Raw genomic sequence first — 16,064 nt, 5'->3', positions numbered from 1 at the left:
ATGGGCATGAAGGGCAGGCAGGTCTGGCCTTGGCCTTGCGGTTTGTTTCCATTAAAGACCTTCAAGACCAGAAGGGACCAATAGGGCCGGACTATGCAGGGAGAGAAGAGGCTCTAGGGAACTGAGTTCTGAAGTCTTCGTCTTCTCACTGTGCAATGGGGTTCGCCTATAAAGCAGGCTGCTTGTCCTCGGGAGAGCTCATTGTGGAGAAACATCACTGGACAGAGCCCCTCCTTATCTGCATCAGACTCCTCTGGTCTCCCCGGTTGCCTTTTTCTCTGCCCCTAAGGGCACCTGTCCCTGGAGAGGCTCTCAGGACAGTATCCTGGACACCCCCTGCCTGGACACCCCTTGCCTGGCACCCCTCCTCTCCACAATGTCATCAGAGAGCTCCACCTGCCCTTCTAGCCCCCTGATCCAGCACTGCTGGTCGTGAGGTTTGGGCCCTGTGACCTGCCCAGATCCAAGCTGTGGGGAAAGTTTGCTGAGACCAGTTTGGGGAACAGAGGGGCCTTGTTGTACTATTTGTTCTGGGCACAGGGGACCTCCTGCATCGTCTATCTCCTCCATGAGATGCTAGTTTCAGGGATTCCTTGGGGACATTGGAGAGCAGGGCTGGCTTAGGCAGGGGCCTGACCATAGTCCAGACAGTGCAGACCCTACATGAGGTGCCACATGGGCCCTCATCAGTCTTCTCTTCACACAGTGGAGTCACTCCTGTGCCTCCCCTGTCTGCACTCCATTGAGCCGGGAAAGGCCTGCAGTAGCCAATGCCCACATTTGAGTTTCAAATGTGAACATACCCAGGGATTGCAATTTACCAAAAGATGAAGGAAAAGGCCTCTCCCAGTACTTGGTCAACATTATTCTGTGGTATTTTTCAGATGAAATTAGCATTTAAACCAGTATACTTTTAGTAAAGCAGATTATGCTCCATAATGTGGGTGGGTCTCATCCAATCAGTTGAAGGCCTTAAAGGAAGAAATACTGACCTCCCAGGGGAAGAGGGAATTCTGCCCCTGGACTCAAGCCACTCTTCCTTGGATTCTAGCCTCTGTAATCACACGAGACAATTCTGGACATCTCCTCCTCTCTTTTCTGTTTCTCTGGAAAACCCTGACTAATGCAATTCTTGTTAAGCTGCTTTTAAGAAGTGTGAAGAAAATATTAAAAAGATGTAACTAAGAATTTTGAGTGGACGATCTAATTATTTCACACTGGCTGAGATCTCCCTGCTGTTGACATTGCAATGACACTGTGCACTTCTTGGGGTAAGAAAAAGTGCAGTCTCAGTATCCCTCCCAGTAAATAGGAAGGCAAATTGCCATTTCCCAAAAAGTCCAGAATAGTAAGTAGGTTGACGAGTAACTCTTGAAGTTACATAAGACAAATCAGTTGCAACAGAGGATCATAAACCCCTCGTGTATGGAAGGAAAACAAGTTTGTCAATGTGCAAACTGTAAGTCTAAGTTCCTACTTCTGTAAAAAGTAGAGTTTCCTCTTCAAAGACTTTCCTTCCCATCTCATTAGAAATAAATAGTAACTTCTCTTAGAAGCAAAATTTATTCAAAGACCTTTGCTAACATTCTTAAATATCTGCTAGCCCTAATAAAGAAATCAATGTACTTTATGTTCTTAGCTCCCACAATTTAGCCTAAATATTTGCCCTGGCATGCTTATACTAGTCCAAGCAAGCTTTAGGTCATTGCCTGTTCCTCTTCTTTATTCGAAGGTGTTTTTACTTTCTTCAGCATTTCACAAGTTACTTCCTCCTTCCTTTGTTCTCCTCTGCCTTTTCCTCTTTAAAAAAGTTCTAAGTTGCTAGCCAATCGGGACAAATACAGAATGTGAGGTCCCGTTCCAGCCACTGGAAACTGGACACAGCAGTAGGGTGGATGCGTCAGGTTATAAATGACCCTGTCTCCTTTGCTCAGTATACTGTTGTGGGAAAACTGCTGGCGAGTGTACACTTTCTGCAGAAATTAAAAAAAAAATAAAAATGACCTTGCCGAGGAAATTAAATTTACATTCAAGTGCTATTTCTTTACTGCACTGGGAACAAGCATTTCAAGCAATTTCAACCCTGCTGGACCGCATCATGTGAGGGCCGGGATGGAAAAGCGGCCGTGCCGAGGTGCCCCGGAAGCAGCCTCCAGAGTGTGCCTCAGAGTTTCTGGCCATTTCAGCTAAGACTTTTCTTCTGACAGACTAGAAGTGAAAAAAAAGAATTATTTACTTTGCTGGGAAATGTGACAAAAGGTTAAAATTCTACTAGTTCATAAAATATTTGAAGCTAACTTTGTTTTTATAAATAAAATTGTATTTACAATTTAAGCTTTAGTTCTCATCCTTGCTGTTATAAAAGTTATTCTAAGTTATGTCAGTCTTTGAGGGTAAATGTAGAGTATTTAAAATAGCTTATATTTGGAAAACTGAACGGTGTTTGTTGTCATGATTTTACTTTGTTCTTGACTACATTGGTCCCAGAGAAAGTCAAGGTCTTCACCCACGGATTCAAGATTCTTGTGGCAGCTGCTGAATTCTTTTCCAACAATGCTTGGGCCTCATCAGCGTCATGTTTGTGCACTACCCCAGCCCCAACCACAGACATGGGCAGGAGGAACAGAGCTCTACCGTGTAGCGTCACTGCCAGTAAGAGTCTGGCTCTCCCATGAAGCATTACTCTTCCTCTGCATGTATCTTAGAATTTCAAAAGCCATTTGGCCTCCATTTCTTTAGATTGTGGATAAGATCCATAAACTAGTACTGGGGTCACTGTTCCTCCAGCCTCTTTAGCACGTATCTGCAGTCTCATTTCCAGGCTGTTTCCTCTATGGGCCACTGCCTGCAGAATTCCCAGATGAATCCATTGCCCATTCCCTGTAGCCACATCTCCAAATCCACAGCCGTTCTCAGCAGCTGCCTTCACACTCACATCCCAGAGGTCAAGTTGCCACAGCTGGTGTGTGTTTCCAGCCACTAGGCCACCCCAGGTCTTCATCTGAGCACCCAGGGCCAGAAGTCTCACCCTGTCCCCCATACCATCCCTTCCCAGCCAGCCACAGTTTCCTTCCTTCTGTTGCTCACACAGTGCTCTCAGTCCCAGATGCCCTTCCTGACACTTCCTCCCAAGGAAACCCAAGTCATCCATCAGGGTCCACCCAAATGTCCACACCCTCTGGTAGCCTGCCCAGCCCCAGAGGCTCCCCTGAGCTCCCTTCCCCCATTAGAGCCTACAGAGGCAGTGCTGCCCAGCAGACATCTCCGCTGGGAGTCAAACAGAGCAAGGCTATTTTGGTCCCTCTGTCCACTCTATGTGACCCTGAAATGTGCCCTGGCCTTAGGAAACATTCAGCTACATCAGAGAACGTGAGTATGCATGTGGTTTGTATAACACAGGCAAGACATGGTTTTTAGATACTTTCAGAATAGATAGTTACAGAGGACAGGTATGTTACATGTGGGAAGGAAGAGACACAAGGGCCAAGAGATACTTAATATGCATGAGGCTCCTGGGCACTAAATGTTCAATTCACAATGTGCCTTTATACAAGAGACACCTAAACATGCAGAACCATGGGGCCTTTGTTCTCCACCATTCCTGGTGCCCATTCTGGTCCCATGCGTCCTCTGCCCAAGAAACACGTAGAACCCATGGCAGTGCAACAGCTGCTTCTTGGCAACTCCACCATGATCAGGCACACTTGTCCCATGTCTGTCCCGTTGAGCTGGTGTGTGTCATAAGCCCTTCAGCTGTGAGCACTCTTGCCCAGACCTCGGCTCTGGTCCTCGTGGCCACACCTGAGTGGGTGAGGTTGACTAGCAGAGAAAGAAGAGAACCGATGAATGTTGACAGCACAGGAATCAGGTCATACGGCCCTCCCATCTCCTTCCCTCAGCTTCTTGCTGTGTTTTGCGAATGGATTTTATAAACCTGTGATTCAAGCATCCTCAGTTGCTTCTCGAGCCTTTCCGCTCCATGAACTCTGGGACAGCTTGCCTGGTACTGCAACTGGAGGACATCATTGCATCCAGAGAGCTTCCCACATGACAGTCTGTGAGCAAGGGACTTCGCCTCCCTGGGTGGTGGTTTTCTTTTATGTAAAAGATGTGATCGTAGTCTCTATTTCTCAAGGGTGCTGTGAGAAACACACAGAATAAGGCCACGTGAAAGTGTGTGGAAGGTAGCGGATGCTCAGTAACGTGAAGCCTGCCCTTCCCGTAGCCTTTCTCTTCCTCCACTGGGTCTAGACTTCACATTGTCCCATGGTTCGAGATCCTTGGTTCATCCCGAGTCTTATCATCATCCCAGAAGCTTGGAGGGAGCTCCTGGGGAAATCCAGCTTCACGGTCCCACACTGATCACTTCCCCTGGGTATGGCCTGGTAAATGCAGCTCAGATCCGCTCCCCAGGCAAGTCAAGGAAGTTGCTGCCCAGAAACCAAGTGAGGACATTTACAAGAACCGGCAGCAGCAGCAGCAGCAGCAGCAGCAGCAGCAGCAGCAGCAGCAGCAGCAGCAGAAGAAGAAGAAGAAGAAGAAGAAGAAGAAGAAGAAGAAGAAGAAGAAGAAGAAGAAGAAGAAGAAGAAGAAGAAACTGGATTTGCTTTTTCACCAGAGGGTCCAGATTTCCCTGCGGCCTCGCAAACAAAAAAGAAGGAAGAAGGAGCAGCACAGTCATCCCTTTGTGAAAAAGGCATTCAAGTAACTGAGTGACTCAACAAGCCTGGGTCTTGGGGCAATTACGAATACCTGGTTGAAGGGCAGTCCTCAGGCAGAGTCCCTGAGACCTGTTGAACTCTAGAGTGTGGGAGCAGAGGAGATTCAGGGCCTGCCCAGGGGCAGTGTCCACAGGGGCAGAGTGCCCCCAGGACTCGCCCTGGCTCAGTTAAGGACTCCCCTCAGGATCTGCAGAGGTGCAAGGCAGGGTGCATCTCTGCCTGGACTGAGCTGGAAATGCAGCCGTGTGGCTGAAGTGGCCACTTCCTGCTTTCTGTAAAGCAGCCACAGGGACCTGTGAACAGGTAAGACCCTTACTCTTGATTACTGAAGAACTAGAACCCAGGCTCCCTTGACCTTCTCTCCAAAAACCCAGATGACACGAGGACCGTCTCCCAGCTGAAGGGGCAGATTCATGCTTTAGAGTGTGGGGAGTCAGCTTGGGGGCACGTGAGTGTTTAGCTTAGGTGTGGGCCTCACAAAAGAGTCAAAACAAGTCAGCCAGGACTCCAGCAGCCTTCATTGTGTGAGAGATGCCAGCACTGTGGCCACAGCCTGACAGCTGCGCAGGCCACATAATATGTGGGGCCGAGTGGAAAACGTGGGGTTTTTTTTGTTGTTGTTCAAAATCATGAGCTTCCAGGGGCGGCAGCAGAACCTTAAACTGCTCTGAGGCCCTTCTGAGCACAGGACTTGGTATGACTGCACAGGGATACCTGGCAAGCCAAGTGCAGGGACAGAGCGATCTGCCCAGAGGCCAGCAGGTCCCCAGTCAGTGTCTGGCACCAGCTCCCTTCATGACCTGTGCTGGCTCAGTTTCACGGGACTCCCAAGGCTGGAGGCTTCCCCGGAACACCATCCTCAGGGATTTCCCAACAGGAGCAGCCTCTGGCTTCAGATCTGTCCTTGTTTGACTCATAAATTATCACTCAGACTGAGAAAATTAACACTCAGTGATTCCTGAAAGGGTGCCCAGTGCAATAGATAATTTTCAAAGTGAGTTCATCGGGGATTTAATAGCCAGGCAATGTCCATTAAAACAGTGACAAACATGGGGAGAAAAGGAAAAGTTCCAACTGGAAACTCATGCTGGCTTGACAGTTGTTCTCAGGGAGCAGAACAGAAGTGGGCATTTTCATTCTGGTTACACCATCAGCGATACCTCCACGGAGCCTCTCAGCTGGTTCCTCCTGGGTCTGGGCCACAGGCCTCCCAGTATTGCCGGTCTCAGAAGACATCTGTGGGCAGGTTCTGTAGAGGGAATCTGAGGCTGTGTGGGATGAGCTGCAGGACCCCATGTGGGGAAAGGCAGGAGGCAGCACCAGCTCCTTCACCAGGACCTGAGGGTACTGTGGCTCATCAGGGGCCATCGAGGACATGGAGACCCTGCACAGTGTTTGAGGAGTCCTGCTACATCAGTTTATTCTGGTTTAGGTGGTTGAGGGGAGACTCAGTGAAGTCTTGGGGGTACAGGGCTACACTGCCAGCCTCTGGGACAGCAGCCCCAGTGTCCCCCGACCCAGGCCTTGCTCCTCCCTGCTGATGAACGCCCAGTCTGCTCCCAGATGCACATGTGTCCTGAAGACACCCGGTTCTCATGCTCTTCTCTGCAGCACCTGAATTGGGCATTCCTGGGTAAAGCAGTTTAAGTTACTTTCACTTTTATCCACCTTGTTTCCGTTATTTCAACCATGCATGTCCCTTGTGTATGTAGGATAAAGGTGTCTAAGAATAAAGGTCCATGATTTAAAGTTTTTTCCTCTTCTTTCCCTGTCCTGACCACCTGATCATAAGCTTGTAGAAATAAATTCTGTCTCATGTTGTGTATCTTTTGATGCATCTAGAGAGATGGTTATATTCATATAAATAAACGGGCACATCCAGCACATTATTTCTAGTTGTCGTCTGCTAATAAGTTTACATCTGGTAAATGCCAGTGTTTCTTCAAATGGCTGCATTGCACATGAGTCAATCTGTGTAACAAAGAATGTGGCAGGTTTTGTACAGCCTTTGTAAAGACATTCTTCAATGCTGCCTTTTAAAATAGAAATGTTAAATCCTGTAACTAATCAACCTATGCCTTGTTAGAGGGCTGACGTTTTCAATAATTCCTTTACAAAGGGTAGTGAGATGCATCAGATCCCCCAGTGGCCCCAAGTAGGGACAGTGACAGTCAGCAGTTCTTTACAGACACCTGCTCCGTGGCAGGTTCTCTGCCGGCCCTGGCTGCGGGCGGCCCTCATCTAACAGGATGCTTCGGTCCATGGGTGGAGGACAAAGGCCTATGGGCTTGGGGAGCGAGTTCTTTCGTCTCCTACATGACCTTCATCTGCTCGCGTTTCCCACGAAGTGCATCTGGGTTGGAAGGAGATGGTGGTTTCCCACGGAAGTCTGGTCCCTAAGTGACGCCTCTGCTGCCTACATCAAAATCTCCCCGGCTTGCTCCACAATGGTCCCGTCACGTGGTGCAGACTCAGGCGCAGTCTTGTGTGTGCAGAGGCAGGCTTGGTCTAGTGTGCTCTTGATCATGCACCTAGTCACATCTGTTCTACAGTGTTGCATTCTTCTAATTTCCATGCACATCTTTGCATAGGCGTGTTCCCATTGTTCCCATGCGAATAAGTGGTGTGCAAGGTTCCAGAGTGCGCCAGTATTTCTTTAGTCGGTGTCATGCTGTTGGATATTCAGGTTTTTTAACCTAGTGTAAATAACATTCACATTTCTAAAAACCAGAAGAGTGTTTGTGATTAACATATCATCTTAGTGGATATTAAATTGCTGCATCTGATTTCATTTCTCTTTCCCAAATAAAGAGTCAGTTGTGTGGGCTAGTCTCATTCTGAAACTGCACACTCCCATCCCAGAGGTAGAAAGCGAGATCTCCTGCCTGCATTTCATGGAGCATGTGATTATGGAGGTGTCCAGTCCCAGCAAACAGACCCCACATTCTTTTCCTTCAGTGACTCAGACGCAATATGTGGAGAGTCCCAGACAGTATTGCTCCCTCACGTTCATTAACCTCCAGAGATTAAACATCACCTGATACACAGAACTGTGAGTTCCCCGTTTGGCTAAGCATCAGGTGCAGCCAGGTTCTTACCTAGGTGCACGTGACAAGGTGCTGCCAGGTGCCACCAGCGCAGACAGTCAGTGAGCCCACCTCGTCAGAGGGCACGAGATCCCCAAATGAGAAAGAACTCTAAGGAGCCAAAATCTGCCAAGATGGGTACATTAAAGCTTGCAACTTTGCACGTGAGTGCACCCTCAGACTCAGCCAGTTTATTCTCCTTTGCAGTCCATTCTGAAAAGTCCAGCCAGATGATGGCTAAAGACTAGAGAATGGAAGGTGGAAGGCGGTTGCTGCTTGCAGAAGAGGCACGCTGGCAGCATTGGCAGGGAGGAAGAGACTGGAAACTGAGTAGCAGATCCGAGAAACCAAAATGCTCAGCAAATGAGGGCAGGTGACATGGAGCTACTTCCCTGGGTCCAAGAGCCTAATTACCTTATTGTTCCATAGGTTCATGGCCTGCGGTCATCAGGCAAAATAAAACACTGACTGGGGGTCAGTCTTTTCTGTTTAGAGGGGGCTCCCTGAAACCTCCCCCTCCCGGGTTCAAGTGATTCTCCTGCCTCAGCCTCCCGAGTAGCTGGAACTATAGGCGCCCGCCACCACTCCCGGCTAATTTTTTTTTGTTTTTTTTTTTTTTGTAGAGACGGGGTTTCACCGTGTTAGCCAGGATGGTCTCGATCTCCTGACCTCGCGATCCGCCCGCCTCGGCCTCCCAAAGTGCTGGGATTACAGGCGTGAGTCACCGCGCCCGGCCTCAGCTGGTTTTTCAAAAGTCATGGCGTGTAATTGTCAGAACAGTGAACTTCGGAGATCCACCGGAGGGGCGAGGCCACAGCTCAACCGCGAGCACCTGAGCATCCTGCACCGCCTGCGACGGCCGTCAGGGGGCGCGATGCCGCCTCACAGAACCTCAAGAGGCGCCCGGGTTCCGGTACAGAAGCCCGGCGGCTCCAGGGGGCGGAGCCGAGCCGCCTCCTCAGGACCTACGCAGGAGGCGCCGTCATCCCTACAGGGACACCTGAGAGGACCCAGCCTCCTCCTCCTCAGGACCCACTCGGGAGACGCCGCTGGCTCTATAGGAACACCTGGGGACCGTGGCCAGGGACCACCCAGCCTCCTTCTCCTCAGCTCCTCAGGAACCACTGGGGGAGCTGTGGCTTCATGGTCCCCGAGGCTGCCCGAGGAAAGGTGAGGAAAAGCTTTCCGTCCCGGCTCAGTGCTGAGGAGGCCGCGCTGCCTCGCGCTCCACTTTCTCAAGTTGTATTTATTTTATTTTACAAAGTGGCCCATCATTAAGTGGCTTTGTTATTCATTATTACAGCATACCTGAGTTGTTTCATTTTTTAATTTTTGACCAATTTGGGTTTGTTTGGGGTGGATCCGGGACAGAGAAGGGAGAAACCCTGAGGGCAACATGGAGAGCCCCAGGGAGACGCGCACCCCACGACTTGCTTTTATTTGCGTTCCAGTGGCTCGTTTTTCTTAGAGTGTTAAAGTACTTGAAAAATATTGAAGACCAGATGTAGATGTGAGTTTTCACAACCGTATTTTAAGTGTAAATACTGGACTTTGTCTGTTAACAGGATTTTAGGTAAAATAAATTTAAGCGGAGTTTATTTCGGCAAAGGAATGGTTCATGAATCACGCAGGAAGCACCAGAACGGAAGTCGGCTTGGGGCTTCGAGCTCTTAGGGTGGCCCGTAAGTGAGGCTCCTCAGTGGCTCCAGCTAGGCGACCGCCTGTGGTGGGGATGCTTCCCTCAGCGTCCCTAGTCATACAGCCAACTGGCTGCTGGGCTTTTTGGCATTGACTGTGGTTGGTTTGTGAATTTTTTTAAGTCAGTTCACATGCCTCCAAGTTCGGTTTCTGTTTGCTTAGGGAAGGCCTCAGGCTAACCCCCGCCGTATTTGCTTTAACATGTCAAAACCATAATTTATTTTTCATTTTACTTTCCTGGCATTAATAGAAGTAAATTCACATTTGTGCGTTATTCAGAAAGTCAGTTTAATTGGCAACCTATTTGTGATGGTGCATAAAATAATGTCTTTTAATCATTGGCATCTTAGATTAGATGAAATATGTTAACTCTCTTAAGCTTTGTTATTAACCCATAACAAGAGTTAAGTTTCTTTTTTTCTCCTAGGCTTTGACCATTTAAAATACACTCAGGCATCTCGTAACGATGTTATACTTTCTGAGAAATCTGTCCTTAGGTGATTTCATCTTTGTGTGAACACTGTAGAGTGTCCTTATAAAACTTAGATGGTGTAGCCCACTCCACACCTAAGTTACATAGTATAGCCTATTGCTCCCAGGCTACGAACCTGTACAGCATGTCTCTGTACTGAATGCTGTAGTCAACCATAACACCATGGTGATTGTAGATTGTGATCCCAGAATATCTGGGACAGGTCTCAGTCAATTTAGAAAGCTTATTTTGCCAAGATTAAGGACACGCCCGTGACACAGCCTCAAGAGGTCCTGACGACGTGTGTCCAAGGTGGCCAGGGTAGAGCTTGCTTTTGTACATTTTAGGGATACATGAGACGTGTAAGATGTACAGTCATTTGGCCCAGTAAGGCGGGACAACTGGAAGCAGGAAGTGGGGGTGCTTCCAGGTCAGAAGTACGTTAGAGACAAAAGGTTGCATTCTTTTGAATCCTTCATCAGCCTTCCACTGAATACACAATTTAGTCTGGCTCAATGAATCTGCATTTTTACATAAATAATAGGGCAGAGGAAGCAATCAGATATGCATCTGTCTCAGGTGAGGGATGACTTTGAGTGCTGTCTGTCCTTTGTCCAAAAGGAAATTCTTTGTGGGCAAATTGTGAGTGAGGTATGTAGCTTTTTGTCTTTGTAGCTATCTTAGTTAGGAATAGAATGAGGGCAGATTTGCCTGACATAGCTCCCAGCTTGACTTTTCCCTTGGCTTAGTGATTTGGGGGTCCTGAGATTTATTTTCCTCTCATGGTATCAGAACAGAGAAAAGGTAATGCATTGAGCCATGAGCTTATGACAAGATGGCTAGGAAGGAATTTTTCAGCTCCATTTTTATCTCATGGGACCACCATCATATGTATGCAATGCACGAGTGTAAAATCACATTTAGTTAAGTCAGCTTACACTAAGCTATGGACCCAGATGGTCCTGGGGCCTTTTTCCACTGGGAGATCTTTAAGGACCTTTCTTAGCTTTTCTATGCTAATTGGTATATTCATAGTTGCCTTATTTCAGTGTCCATTTTGTTAATGTGTATTTTTACTAGGAAATCACCCATTTTTTCTAGGTTTCCAGTTTGATGCAATTATTTGACTTTTAATTTCTCCTCTGTTTTTAGTTTTGTACATAATTTTCCTATCTACTTTTGCACTCTTTTTTCCATCAACAATATTTTTAAAATATACTTTTTAGCTTTTTTTGAAGAATTGTTATGTTTGACAATTTTTTATGACCTAATCATGACCGTAAATGATTTTTAATTAATTTCAGCTTAATGTCTTTTGTAGGGCACAACTGTTAAAATACAAAATTACAACAAATGTGGGTTTGCAGATCTTAATTGGCTTTTTTTTGTGGTTCTAGAATCAGGCAGCAGTCCAGACCAAAAATGGTTCAGAATGATCTGCCACACAACATGTGCGGGTTATATTTATAGCCAGAGAAAAAAAGTGACATACAGAAAACAGAAGTGAGGTATAGAGGTGGCTGGATTGGTTACAGACCTGGTTACAGCCCGGATTTGCCTTCTTGGAACTTGTTTTGAACAGCTGGCTGCCGGCCATTGACTGACACTCGGCTGATGTGATTGGCTGAACCGCCGCAATTTGTTACCATGATACATTCCCAAGTCAGATTTTCAGTTTGTTTCTATACTAAATTAGGTTGCGATTCTTCTTCTTCTTCTTCCCTTTTCTTTTTTGAGGCGGAGTCTCGCTCTGTCACCCAGGCTGGAGTGCAGTGGCGCGATCTCAGCTCACAGCAAGCTCCGCCTCCCGGGTTCATGCCATTCTCCTGTCCCGGCCTCCCGAGTAGCTGGGACTGCAGGCTGCCGCCACCAAGTCCGGCTAATATTTTTGTATTTTTTTTTAGTAGAGACTGGGTTTCACCTTGTAAGCCATGATGGTCTCGATTTCCTGACCTCATGATCCACCCGTCTCGGCCTCCCAAAGTGCCGGGATTACAGGCGTGAGGCACGGCGCCCTGCCGCGACTCTTTACAAGGACTCCTTGGGAGGCTTCTAAAGCCTAAATGTTGTTTGATGTAAGACTTCCTCCCTTTTGGTCAGCCTCTCAATTTTGAGATATTGATCAAAACTTTGGGCATTGGTGTCACTCTTTGTTATCGTAAATTGAGTTATTAGAACTTATTTGCTTTCAGTGTGGCATTTTCAAGTTTTATTTGGTCTCAGTGCCCTCTGGGCAATAGCAGAACACTGTGTTGTGTAAGGCGGAAATAGAGCAATAGAAAATAACAACTGATTTGTTAATATCAGATTACTTCAAGTTACTTGTTTTGGTAAGAATTAAAGCAGAGGGGACTTCTTTATGCTGACTCAGGTAGACTGGAATCTCTTCAGGGAAAAAGGGAGCTCTTTTGGGATCTATTTACTTCCTTAAAGTTTCAGCTTTGTTGTGTGTCATTCAGCGTGAGTGTCTCCATTCTGGTTTTGCCTGCTCAGTGTGGCCTAATGCGGGAGTTGTGACCAAAACAATGACCTCCCGTAATTTGTTCAACAGTTCTCCCCTTTTGGTTAGGTTCCTACCTAGGTGAGGGTGTGACTAAAAACTTAGGGCATTAGCAGTATTCTCAGTAACTATCATTTTAGGTTTCCGGTCTCAACACATCATTTAAGAAGTCAGTAAAGCTTTCTTCTATTGTGACAGCATATTTAATACTGAGAAAGAAAAGAAAATTTCTATCTTGCGAATGTGAGCTTCCTCTAAATTATCAGGTCCAGGGAGGCGTGGGAATGAGGCAGCAGTCACGTCCCATTTCCCTCTTAGCTAAGTAATCATATCTTGAAGCTGCTTGCTATGTAGACTAGACTGACTGTCATCAGCTATAGATTAACCTAAGAGTGTCTTTGAATATTTTTTTCCAGTGGCAAATATTTGCTTCTGTTGTATCATAGCTGAAAGGAATGCTGGGAAACAAAATAAAGACAAGCATTCATTAGAATAAGTGATCCAGTCACAAGGAATCAATTTGAACTTTTTTTTTTTCACAAAGTCATACTTTGAAAACGTCCAGCCATAAATTGAAATAGTCTCCAAAATGTGAATTTTTTTCCCTGGTTCTAAGATGACCAGCTTTCTTAGAGAGTGAACTACACCGTAAGAAAAATGATATGACCATGTTTACACGTATAGGTTATCTTAACATAAAACATGTAAAAGGGGCATTTCTTTGAAAGTATATATTAGTCTGTATAATTTACTTTGCAGTATCATGAATGCTCTTATTTTTAAAAGTAGGAGTAGTTACTGTCAATTACTAATTTTTAGTACAAATAATTTAGCAGATATCTGAAAAAATTACAATTTTTAAATAGAGGTTTTATTTTAAATTAGTTTTAGATTCATACAGAAATTGGGAAGAAAATGCAGATTTCCCATGTAGATGCAACCTAGTTTCCCCTCTTTTTAACATATCAACATGTATCAGATAGGTTTAACATCTTTTTTTTTTTTCCCCAGACAGAGTCTCAACCAGGCTGGAGTGCAGTGGCGTGATCTCGGCTCACTGCAACCTCTGCCTCCCAGGTTCAAGCGATTCTCCTGCCTCAGCCTCCTGAGTAGCTGGTATTACAGGCGCCTGCCATCATGCCCGGCTAATTTTTGTATTTTTAGTAGAGATGAGGTTTCACCACGTTGGCCAGGCTGGTCTTGAACTCCTGATCTCAGGTGATCCGCCCGCCTCAGCCTCCCAAAGTGCTGGGATTACAGGCGTGAGCCACCACTCCTGACCAACATCTTACATCATTTCTTGTCATACTTAATGACTGGGTATTACTATATTATTAAATAAGCTCACATCTTATTTGGTTTCCCTTAGTTCTGCCTTTTTCTCTCCCAGGATCCTATCTAGGATCCCATAGGACATTTAGTCATCATGTCAGGCTCTTCTTGGCTGTGACAGTCTCTCAGACTTTACTTCTGAGGACCTGGAACAGTGTTAGGAGGATTGGTCAGGTATTGTGTAGAATGTCCTCCATTGTGGTTTACTTGGGGTTTTTCTCATAATCAGCCTGGGTTTAGGGGTTTGCAGGAAGCAGAGCAGATGTGTAGTGTGTCCACAAAAAGAGTCAAAGACTGTAAAATATTTGAAGAGATGTATTCTGAGCCAAATATGAGTGACCATGGCCCTTGACACAGCCCTCAGGAGACCCTGAGAACATGTGCTCGAGGTCGTTGGGGTACAGGTTGGCTCTATACATTTTAGGGAGATAGGAGACATCAATCAAGTGTATTTAAGATATATATTGGTTCGGTCCAGAAAGGTGGGACAACCCAATGGATTAGGGTGGGATGGGGCTTCCAGGTTATAGGTACATTTAAAATTTTTCTGATTGGCAGTTTGTTGAAAGACTTACTATCAGTAGAAAGGAGTGTCTGGGTTATGATAAGGGGTTATGGAGACCAAGGTTTTATCATGGAGATGAAGCTTCCAGGTAGCAGGCTTCAGAGAGAATAGATTGTAAATGTTTCTTATCAGATTTAAGGTTGTGTTGATGTTAAATGCTGATTGGCTTTTCCTGAATTCCAAAAGGGAGGAGGGCATAATGAGGCATGTCTGACCACCTCTTTCCCATCATAGCCTGAACCAGTCTTCCAGGTTAACTTTGGTGTCCCCTGGTGGAGAGGTGGTTGTGGGAAAGATCTTTGAATTTTATTTTTGGTTTGCAAGTGCTAGTGTAGTCACTTCATGCTGTCACTTCATGCTCTCAAGATGTGTTATCACCATTAATGTTAACTTTTATCACTTGGTTGAGGCAGTGTTTTCAGGTTTTTCACTGTGAGGTTACTTTTTTCCCATGTCTATATTGTATGTATGCTTTTGGAGGAAGTCATCGTGCAGAGCTCATACTTAAAGGAGTGGGGAGTTAGCCCCACCTCCTTGATGGCTGTCTATATCAGGTATTTGGAATTCTTCTGTATAAGAGATTTCTATTCAGCCCATTTGCATATCTGTTTAATCATTTATTTATACCAGTATGGGTCCACAGATAGTTACTTTAATCTTTTGGTTATCTAATTGTACAGTATTTTGTTGCTCTTTGTTCATACCTGTGGCCATTGGTAGCTCTTTCCACTGGCTCCTTTTACATAATTTCATGTTTTTTTTTTAATAATTTATTTCTGTTACTTCAAAAGTACCCTGGCTCATATATTTTCTGTCCCAGTCCTAGTTTCAGCTATTTCTTCTAATAGCCCTGATTTCTTTTGTTAGAGAATGGTATGAAAAACTTACATCTGGCCACTAAATGTGGTCATTGCATCATGACACTTACAGCTGACAGTGCAAAGAAATATATGTGTGTCTTCTAACTTATATGTACCCACTTAATTATAAAGGTTTCTATGTGGAATCATCTATGTATATGTTAAGCTAAATGTGAATTTATACTTATGTTGTATATATATATTCTGACTCATTATGACAGAGATCATTCTAGGCTTCCCTATTTTTTATCTGTGACTTCTCACTGTAGTAGTGAGGAACCTGGCTCCTACTATCTGCCATTTATTTCATCCCTTGTACCATTGGGAACAAGGAATTCATTCTTGATCAAGATTCCAGGTTGGGACTTAATAAGAAATATATGTTTGGTCTGTGTCTGCAGTTCCTGGTACAGAGCTTCTAAAACTATTATAATTTCCTGAACAGTAGGGGTGCTAGGAGCATCTTGTGTTCTAATATTTGGTCTTTGGCCCTGGTTCCTGACGCAGAGTTCCTAAATCTCTTGGAATCTCCTGGATAATAGGAATGGCTTCTGTTCTAATAAGGACACTCTGTGGGTTCCTGGATGGTTTCAGGATGGGGATGGTCACCAGAAAGACCAAGCCATGATAAGAAGGTTGTAACTTTTAGCTTAACATGCAATCCTTTGAGGGTGTGAAGGGACTGGAAATGGAGTTAATAATCCGTCATGTCTACATGATGAAGCTTCCATAAAAATTCCTAAAATATGGAATTTGGAAAGTTCCAGATCAAGGCTGACAGATTTGATGTCTAGTGAGGGCTCATCTATCATAGATAGTGCCTTCTAGCA

At 45.5% G+C, this 16,064-nt stretch overlaps 1 protein-coding gene and 1 long non-coding RNA gene across 5 annotated transcripts in view; both read left to right on the top strand.

The window, feature by feature from the left end:
* LOC129532709 (NADH dehydrogenase [ubiquinone] 1 alpha subcomplex subunit 8-like) overlaps positions 1-16,064 on the top strand; it is a 201,756-nt gene that overhangs the window by 159,204 nt on the left and 26,488 nt on the right. Inside the window, exon 4 of one of the 2 annotated variants that reach the window (XM_063703548.1) lies at positions 8,431-8,713. The exons of the other annotated variant lie outside the window; for it this stretch is intronic. Coding sequence (XP_063559618.1) covers positions 8,431-8,475 — 45 coding nt within the window. The 3' untranslated portion in view covers positions 8,476-8,713. Of the gene's footprint in view, positions 1-8,430; positions 8,714-16,064 lie in introns of those variants that run through there. 2 annotated transcript variants of the gene reach the window in all.
* Positions 8,730-16,064, top strand: part of LOC129532309 (uncharacterized) — a 30,499-nt gene continuing 23,164 nt past the window's right edge. For all 3 annotated transcript variants that reach the window (XR_010132723.1, XR_010132721.1, XR_010132722.1), the window contains exon 1: positions 8,730-8,977. This is a non-coding gene — a long non-coding RNA (uncharacterized lncRNA). The remainder of the gene's footprint in view (positions 8,978-16,064) is intronic.

Source organism: Gorilla gorilla, chromosome 2, assembly GCF_029281585.2.
Source record: "Gorilla gorilla gorilla isolate KB3781 chromosome 2, NHGRI_mGorGor1-v2.1_pri, whole genome shotgun sequence".
NCBI lineage: Eukaryota > Metazoa > Chordata > Mammalia > Primates > Hominidae > Gorilla > Gorilla gorilla.
This window is presented reverse-complemented; position numbering and strand designations above follow the sequence as displayed.